This window comes from Nestor notabilis, unplaced genomic scaffold (assembly GCF_000696875.1).
Source record: "Nestor notabilis isolate BGI_N333 unplaced genomic scaffold, ASM69687v1 scaffold28758, whole genome shotgun sequence".
Lineage (NCBI taxonomy): Eukaryota > Metazoa > Chordata > Aves > Psittaciformes > Psittacidae > Nestor > Nestor notabilis.
This window is the reverse complement of record NW_009941066.1, coordinates 1-9,285: the sequence shown is the minus strand read 5'-3', so window position 1 is coordinate 9,285 and position 9,285 is coordinate 1. Positions and strand designations below refer to the sequence as shown.

The following is a 9,285-nucleotide window of genomic DNA, read 5'->3' as shown; positions in this document are numbered from 1 at the left end:
TTCTAGAAAGATCAGCCAAAGTAGTTAGAACCTGGGATCTGTGCAAGTGAAAAAATCTGCCCGGCACTGTGACTAGAGGATGTACAGCTGTGTTCAGTGCTGTCCTGAAGCCTGAGTATCTGCACCAAAGGACCAGAATGGTTTGGGCAAGCTACATAGAGGTGGAACAGGAGTTTTGATATATCTCTGTTCGTGCAATTGTTGGTCAGGGAGCAATAAAGCTCCAGGAAGAGCCACTCAAGTAGTGATACGAACCAGCTTTGTACACTTAATGACCTACAGCTAAATCCTTCCTACAAACGGTGTCAGTGCAAGGCATAGGAACACGTAGTCAAAAACCAAGTTGCACAGAAAATGGCACAGTTGTCTCTGCACTCTGCTGCCTGTACCACTGCCAGTTTCTCTCCTTGCTTCCTAGCCCAGAATTACTAGGGCTTGACCATCTGTGTTTGCAATGCAGCAAGTGAAAGGCAACATGACCTGTCCCATTCAGGTTGTCCCTCCTACTGGAAGGAACAGTCTTGCTCAGATTTTTTGCTTCTTTTGTCTCATGTACTCTGCTTTCCCTCAGAGGAGCTCAGTGAGTTCCTTGGGGACAGGGGCCACCATCAAGAGAAGGTCTACACCTTCTCTTGTGACAGAAATGCGAGACCTGGAGTAGGAATGACCCAAAGTGACTCTCTCTGCATGGCCACAGAATACCACGTGTTTCTCTGGGCCCAGCACTGCCCTGCTTCACAGCCCTACTCAGCTCCAGCACCCCTCAGAACCATGCAGATGCCATGCCCAGCTGCTTCATTCACAGCTTCTTTCAAACAGCTTTCTTTCCCAGCCCCAAAATACTTAACTCGAGCAAGGCACAGATAGAAAAGACTTAAAAAGACATTATGTCAATCTACATCTGCTGGCAATGTGGCAGGCAGTCAGAGCAACAGCAGGCAAATATGCCCTATCTCCCTACTACTGGTGGGCAAACTGGTCCTCCTTGTAACAGGGGTTCCTGTTTGCCCTTTGACACTCCACAGACATTCCTGTTCCTGCTTTTATGGAGAGCAGTCTTTTGGGGGCTTGCAGTGGAACTTAAAATACAAGCACCTATCAGTCTCTTTCATGAATTTCCTGGCCCTTCTCTTTAGTAGCTGTGTTCAGTCACTTGTGCTTCTGCAAGCACCTGCCATTCCTATGCTTTGTGCTTAGTGCAGGGTGGAGTTTTCCAGCCCAAGGCTGGTCAAAGTAGGCGGGCACTGTAGAGTAGTCAGTCCTAGGGCTGGGACATACACAAATGAGGGGAACAGGAGAGAGGAGGCACAGTTATAGGTAAGAGCTGCGTACATGTGTGTATGAGCCTGGCACGAAGGCAGGTGCCAGTACATGAGTGCAGGGCTGTTTGCGTGGCTGCCTGCAGGAGCGTGTACAACAGCAGTGTACGTGCATGAGGGCAGCCTTGCCTGAACCAGGTGTGGTGGTACCTCAAGAGGACGTATTAAGGTGAGATTTTCAACCATTTCTTGGTCTCTGGTGTGAACACTTTGGTGCCCAGGACTGCATTCACTGCTCATGCTCAGCCTGAACTGGGAGATAATTTTTGGATAATACTGTAAACATATGGATGCCAGTAAATTGCTACAAAAGTCCTCCTGCAGACACAAGCTGTTAGTCTACCTTACAGGGTAGTTCCTGGTTCTCTAGGCTGTCTTCTCAGGGACCCTTCTCAGCATTTCCCACAGTCATGCCATCATTCTCCTCTGAATGGGCAGATGCTACTTCTACAGCAGAAGCTGGTCTGGCCAAACTGAAGAAGGATTTGGCAAAGCTATGAGCAACTGTCAGTGCCATTAAAGACCAGTGTCTGGGGCTTCTCTGGCACCAGATCTCTTTCCTACACCGCTGCCACTACAGCAGCGAGGGCTCTGTACAGGTCTGGAGAGCTCCCCAGACCTGCAGAGCACTCAGCCACAGGCTGCATAACACAAGGTACTTGGGGCTGTACTGTCACATGCCTGTTCAACAGACCTGTACCCTGGGGACTTGCTGCCCATGTTCAGAGTGTGTTTGGTAGGTATATCTCCCTGAGGCTGCTTGCTGCTTTCTCTAATGCTCTTTCTTTGCCAGGATCAAGCATTTCCAAGGCTCCTCTGTGTTTCTGGAAAAGCTTAACACTGTTCATTGTTCAGGAGACTCACGCTGCTCAGTCAGGCAGATCCCAGTTCTTTGCGTTCTCATATACATATGCTGTGGGAGACTCTGGATTGTTGTATTTTTCATTAGTTTCTGCTCTTCATCCTTAGTGCACTGAGATTTTTCCTGTTCTTTTGCTCTCAGCCAAATCCTGGCTCATCTCTCTGCCAGCAGACAGTAACAGTGTGCGGTTTCTTGTTCTGCAGCTGAGACTGTCTCAGTCATTCTGGGATGATCTTTGCTCTGCAGCTTTGTGAGGGCTTCATATTTCACTTTTTCAATACAAAATGAACTGAATCACCTGTGACTCTGAATGTTTGCTATAGGGAAAATGTGGTTAAGTGTAAGACCTTAATTTATAAACTTCCCATCCACCACAGTTGAGAGATACAGTGGTGAAAGTAAGGTTATCTAGTTAGTATTTCTTTCATATTAGGAAACATTTGATAGAACCTCTGCTGCTCTTTGCGGCTCCTCTGTTCCATTTCACCAGGCACACACAACTCATTTCAGTCCTTCTCCTCTCCTTCTGGGACAGACTCCCCTGTTGGTCAGGGCAACAGTCATCACTACCTGTGTAAGAGTGGAGAAGCTGTTGAGGCTGTGGCCTCATGTGAGGACATTTCTACCAAGAGCAGTCACAGGGATGGTCTGCATGCTCTGTGAAATGTCTAAAACATCCCATTGTCCCACCCTGGTTCAAGATAAAAGCACGCTCTTGCTTCCCAAGAAACATGCATCTATTCTCTTTGGCTCATACTCAGACTATTCACACAGGTTTCAAGAGAAATGATTTATGTGGTTTAAAATCTGACTGGGTTTCTTAATGCCAGTGTTTGTGTCTGCTAACAGAGTTTTTCCCAGTTAAGAGCTTCTGGCTTTAATCCAGGAACTCTGTTGGGAGTTAGAGTAACAGTATTAATGATACCAGATGGAAGTGATATTGTCAAAGCCAGGACTTTTGGTAAACACTGCTGTATTCATTTGCAAGGAGGAAGATGATATATGACTTGCTTTTACAACAGTCTTTCTTTTCTTGCAGCTCTTCCTAGGCTTGGCCCAAAGATTGACCTGAATCAGCTTCTTCTCAGACCTGAACGCTACAATCTACTTGTATAACCAAAAAACATCAGTAGGCTTCTTGTCCAGGAGACCAGAAGTAAGTGGTTCCTCACTACATGCGCAGACCCATCCTTGCAAGACATTACTAAAATAAAATTCATATTGTTGTAGGACTTAGTGGTAACAACCAGGCTTACACATTGGGCTGGGTATTGTCCTGGCTCTGAGCAATTAGAATTGGTGTTTTATAAATCCTAAATTCAAAATGAATGCACAGATTAGATAACAAGCCAATTTCTGCATGTATGCTGCAGGGAAAGATGAGTGCTGTTCCTAGTCGGTTAGTAGCAGTGACTGTACCTGGAAATCTCAACATCATTGCTAGAGGAACTAAAATCATGCAGGCTAGTCGGAAAGTTTCACTGAAGAAGGAAACTGAGGCAGGGCTTAAGGAGGAAGTCAGGGAAATTTTGACTGGGAACATTCAAGCATTACCATGGACCTAGAAGATAACTTGGTAAGCACACAGCAGGGAAGCAGGGCACACTTTGTACCTCTGCTGCTTTTGAGGGAGGCAGCTGCTCTGCATGGCCATGGCTGCCCAAGCTCTGTGCAGTCACGGGCTGCACAAAAGCTGTGTACAAAGCTCTGAGGACCTGTGCTCTAGTGCTGCCCTGTCCAGGACTCCCAGCTTGCGCTGCAGCCTGAGGACCCTGCTCTCTCTATCCTGTCTGACTGACCATGGCTGAAAGCCAGCAAGTGTTTTAAGTTTAGTTCACCTTGGGAAATGTAAAGCAGTTGTAGTGTCCAGAGAGACCTGTCTCCACTACAGCACAGCTAACGTGCCAGCCTGGCATGTGGTGACAGGGGAGCACACCAAGCTGTGTGGTGACGGGGAGCACACCAAGCTGTGTGGTGACAGGGAGCACTACAGCATTTTCCAATAACGAAGTCATCCACAACAGGCAGAATAGAGGTTTAGCGGAAGAAACAAGGAGCCAGCTTTTGGCAGACCTTTGAGTCGGACTAACACATTCTTTTGTACCTCTTCTCATAGAAGACGTACAGCATGAGTGGGGTTGGAGGAAAGAGTAGCAGAAGACAGCCTCTAGAAAGGAGTTAGGCTAAGAAAGGTATTGGCTGTAGGTAAGCCCACCTCATAAAGATGGATGAGAAACTCTCATGACTTCCTACCAAAATTCTCTGTGATGCTGTGATTGTGAAAGAGATATTGTTGTGCTTGGATTTATTAGTGCCAAATGACTTCCTTTGGTATGTGAGTTTTTCCTGTCACGACAAAAAAAGTTCCCTGAAATTCCAAAAAGAATATAAGCAAAAGAAATGGAAACATACATTGTATTTGTACAGCACTCCGGCACAAAACCAATTGTGAACAGTGGTCAGAGCAGGAGCTTAAAAGTAACAGTGTGGAACTGCTGAATTCTCGACAAGAAAAAAAAAAAAAACCAGAAAAAAAAAGAAAGAAAAATAGTTTTTTCCATCTTTCCTACATAAAAATTGCAGGGATCATGTCTGCAGGAATTGTGTACACTACGTACATATTTGCGTGTACCGACTTATTTCAATACACTTAACTAGCTCTTAAGCTTTAATAGAAGTGCAGACAAGCTTTTCAGTGATCTTCTAAGACAGCATTAGAATGACTTGCTAACAAACAGTGGATTTGTTACTGAAAACTTTCCATCCTGCAGTATTTATGTTCTTTCTGAGAGTACTTTTTGCTGTGGTTGTCATACCACCACTGGTAATGCGGCAGCTTTCCAAAACCCTGAGACTCCAGAGGGATTCAGAGGAGTCTAATGTACCACTTACTGCCTTCTTCGTGATCCTGTGATGCTGAACTGCCTCTGTCTCTGCAGGTCCCCTGCAACCATGATGAAGCCTAGAAGGGTGCAGGTGCTCCTGATTCTGGCAGTTCTGACCTTCTTTCTGATCCACTTCCACTCCCAACCCTGCAGCAACAATGTCCCTGCGGAAAGAAAACCGTCTTCAGTCCACATCCTCATTCTCTCCTCCTGGCGGTCAGGATCTTCTTTTGTTGGTCAACTTTTCAGCCAGCACCCCAGTGTCTTCTACCTGATGGAGCCTGCATGGCACGTGTGGGTTACAATGTACCAGAACAGTGCCAAGGTCTTGCACATGGCAGTGCGGGACCTCGTCAGGTCGGTCTTTCTGTGTGACATGTCTGTGTTTGATGCTTACATGTCTAGCCAGAAGAAAAAGTCTGATTTATTTCAGTGGGAGACAAGCCGAGCCTTGTGCTCCCCCCCAGCCTGTGACTTATTCAGTCGCACTGACATAATTGCTGCAGGCAATTGCAGAACAATCTGTGCCAAGTCCCCATTCAGCAAGGTGGAGGAAGCCTGTAAAACCTACAGCCATGTTGTCATCAAGGAGGTTCGGTTCTTTGACCTGAAAGTTCTCTACCCACTTCTCACTGATCCATCCCTGAACCTCAAGATCATTCACTTGGTCCGTGATCCCCGGGCTGTATTCAGGTCACGAGAGAATACAGTGGCAGACCTGAAACGTGACAGTAACATTGTTGTGGGGTCTGAGAGGACAAAGGGAGAAATGGGACCTTACAACACCATGCAAGTAATCTGCAAAAGCCATGTTGAGATTTACAAGGCCGGCAGCCGGGCTGTCCCCAGCTTCTTGAAGGACCGCTACCTGCTGGTTCGCTATGAAGACATCGTCCGAGACCCACTAGCAAGGACTGCCCAGATGTACAGGTTTGCAGAACTCCATTTTACACCAGAACTTCAGAAGTGGGTGCACAACATCACCCATGGGAAGGGGCATGGAGGACAGGCCTTTGATATTGGCTCCAGAGATGCACTGAAGGTATCTCAGGCCTGGAGGAAGACCCTTCCCTTCCAGAAAATAGAAAAAGTGCAAAGGGTATGCAAGGATGCAATGGACCTGCTGGGCTACCAGCTCATCCAGTCTGAAGAGCAGCAAAAAAATATGTCACTGGATCTTTTGTTTGACCATAACTCCTCTAAGTAACAAATTCTGAAGGCAGAAAAGCTGCTCTCTGCACCTACTCTCTGAAGGCTGCAGATTAGAAAGCTAAGTGCTTGCTAAGGCAAAAAACGACAGAGGTATGTGCATGTGTTTAGAGTGCACACATGGATACGCTATGCAAGGATAAGCAACGCAGAAACCGCAGCTGCACTCGTGACATCTTCCACAGCAGCACACGTTGCTCTGCAAAGCTCTGGAAGCTCAGCCACAACCACAGCATCATAGAATCAACAAGGTTTGAAAAGACCTTTAAGCTCATCAAGTCCAACCATTCCCCAGCACTGCCAAGGCCACCACTGACCCCTGGCACTGTGGCCTTGGCTACACGGGCTGTGAACACTTGCAGGGATGGTGACTCCAGCACTGCCCTGGGCAGCCTGTTCCAATGCCTGAGCACCCTCTGGGCAAGGAATTGTTCCTCAGCTCCACCTAAACCTGCCCTGGTGCAGCTTGAGGCCGTTTCCTCTTGTCCCATCCCTTGTTCATTGGGAGCAGAGACCAGCCCCCTCCTGGCTCCATCCTCCTGTCAGGCAGTTGTAGAGAGCAATAAGGTCCCCCCTGGGCTTTCACTTCTCCACACTAAACCCCCAGGTCCCTCAGCCCTTCCCCATCACGCTTGTGCTCCAGGCCCTGCACCAGCTCTGGTGCCCTTCTCTGGCCCCTCCAGCACCTCAATGTCTCTCTTGCAGTGAGGGGCACAGAACTGAGCACACTGCTCAAGGTGCAGCCTCACCAGTGCCCAGTGCGGGGGGCCAGTCCCTGCCCTGGTCCTGCTGCCACACTGGTGCTGATACAGGCCAGGATGCTGGGGGCTTCTTGGCTGCCTGGGCACAGGCTGCTCGTGCTCAGCTCCATCAATCAGCACCCCCAGGTAAACAGAGGATGAAGTAATGCAACTCTGTTTTGCAAATTAAATCCATGGTTTATGCAAAAGAGGAAGTACGTGTAGGTTGGAGCAAACAGTGCCAAAGAAGTGGGACCAGACAGCAGAGCTCAAAACCCTCATGGACCACAGCTAAATGGATGAAACCACACAGGGCAATTGTACTGCAAAGGAAGAAGAGATATACATGGAAGCTGCATAAAGAAAGCATCATTTGTCATGCTGCCATGTGTGACATGCAATGCCAGAAGAGACGCAAGGATGACCAGACGCTGGTTTCTAGAATGAACCTTTTTTTGGGGATAGTTGAGTTTTCAAGCCCAGTTTTCTATTGCTCATTCCTGTGCCTGGGTATCCAGCCTTGGTGGCAATGTTGGAGAAATGTTTGTGCTCGCTTACTGTGTAATTGGAAAATGAAATAAACCAGCTATAGTTGAAAATAAAAACTTCTGAGTTCGCATATGGGGATCCGTATCTGGGACTATGTGAATCCATTTATTTTTTAGCTGAAATAATTCTGTTTGCTAGCTTCCAAAACCAGTAGTAGTTGTTCTCCTGGGAGTCTCAGAGCCCATGTTCTTGAAATCATGAAGCAAGATGGTAAAGTTGATGTTATTAATCAAACCCTGCAATATTAGCATAGGAGAACACATGCTGGAAGCGTTAATAAAAACTGAGACCAGCCTGAGGTTTTAACTGTCATATCTCTGTAATGTGAGTCCGAGTATTTTAACGTCACAGGGACCTTTCTGGCCACTCCCAGTACACAGGACCACTCTAAGACATCTCAGCACTGATGTATGAGACCAAGAGCATCATCTTCTGACATCAACGTTCTTGATCCCTCTTTTGAACAGTTACATTTTCATTGTTACTATCTCCAAATGTCTGCTCCTAATCAAGGTTTATTAACAACAAAAAGTACTGACAACAACTGGCAGACCAGGTTATTCAATAACCATCCACAGCAGTCTGAAGTAAGACACTTGACAGAGAGCAGGATGCTGTTGCGCACTGCTAATGCATTACAGGTTAGAGCATTTAAATGTGACTGTCAGACTTTGGTGACAACCCTATTCAAAATCCTTTGCATGCACAGCAATGTACAGGCGGGACTGTCAATTCATTCATATAGCACATACACCCTTTTAAATTAAAAAAACTTGATACTGTATAGAGCCCTTATCTTCACCATTTTCTACTTTAAAATGTTTAGTATAGTTGGTATTAAAAAATACAAAATCGGCCTTTTATGGAAAAATAAAATTTAAAGCATTTCTGAAACTTCAGAATGCTGCATCAAATTTTCTATTGTATTTGTGTATCAGAAATGACTGGGTATTTTAAGTTCCTGCCACAGTCCTACACCAGTCATTCCCCTCTGCTTCGCCATCTAACTCTGCCTAAATGCTATCCGCTTTGCTACGTTTTCAGCTCCAAATTTTGCTATCAATTTATTTCTGACACACTCATCATCTTTTTGCAGTTCCAAGTCATCCTCTCTGCTCCACACAGGGTACCCATCCCGGCGCCGCCCTGTCTGCAGGAAGTGCAAAGTAGCCTCTGCTTCACCGCTGTTTTTCAGAAAGGCCTGTGTGACCATGAGCAGGTCCCTGCCAGACTTCTCCATGAAGCACTGCATCGTTTTCACTGCATCTACCACCGTGCTGGAAGGAGAGCAAGTGCTTGTTGGTCTTTCTTCCATCTGAAACCTGGTATCAGGGCCAGCAGAGTCCCGCAGGACAGTTTTCAAACCAGACGCTGCTTCTCCTGGGGAAATTCTGTCTTTCGTAGGCAGTTGTCCCGAGATTTCTGAAGCGTTACTTCTTGACTAAGAGAAGTAGAGCCATCAGTTAGACACGGTGTTTTCTGGCAAGCTGCTTTCGTCCCTGCTACCCACCCACTTCCACTGTGCACAAAAACCTCAGAAATTACTAGACATTGTAAAATTCATGCCTGAAGCGAAACCAGGTGTTAACAAGGCCATACAAGACCACAGAAAGCATGAAATAAGACAGAATCTCAACAACAACAACAACAAAGTATAAAGCAGAAGTGTTAATGCAGCTGCAGCGACACTTGGTGCCTGACGTGAAAGGATGACGTCCACC

At 46.7% G+C, this 9,285-nt stretch overlaps 1 protein-coding gene across 1 annotated transcript; it reads left to right on the top strand.

Moving 5' to 3' along the window:
* Nucleotides 1–5,133: 5,133 nt before the first annotated feature.
* Nucleotides 5,134–6,273, top strand: CHST4 (carbohydrate (N-acetylglucosamine 6-O) sulfotransferase 4). The gene has a single exon (XM_010020689.1). The coding sequence runs from the start codon at nt 5,134–5,136 to the stop codon at nt 6,271–6,273; it is 1,140 nt and encodes a 379-aa protein (XP_010018991.1).
* The last annotated feature ends 3,012 nt before the right edge of the window (nt 6,274–9,285 follow it).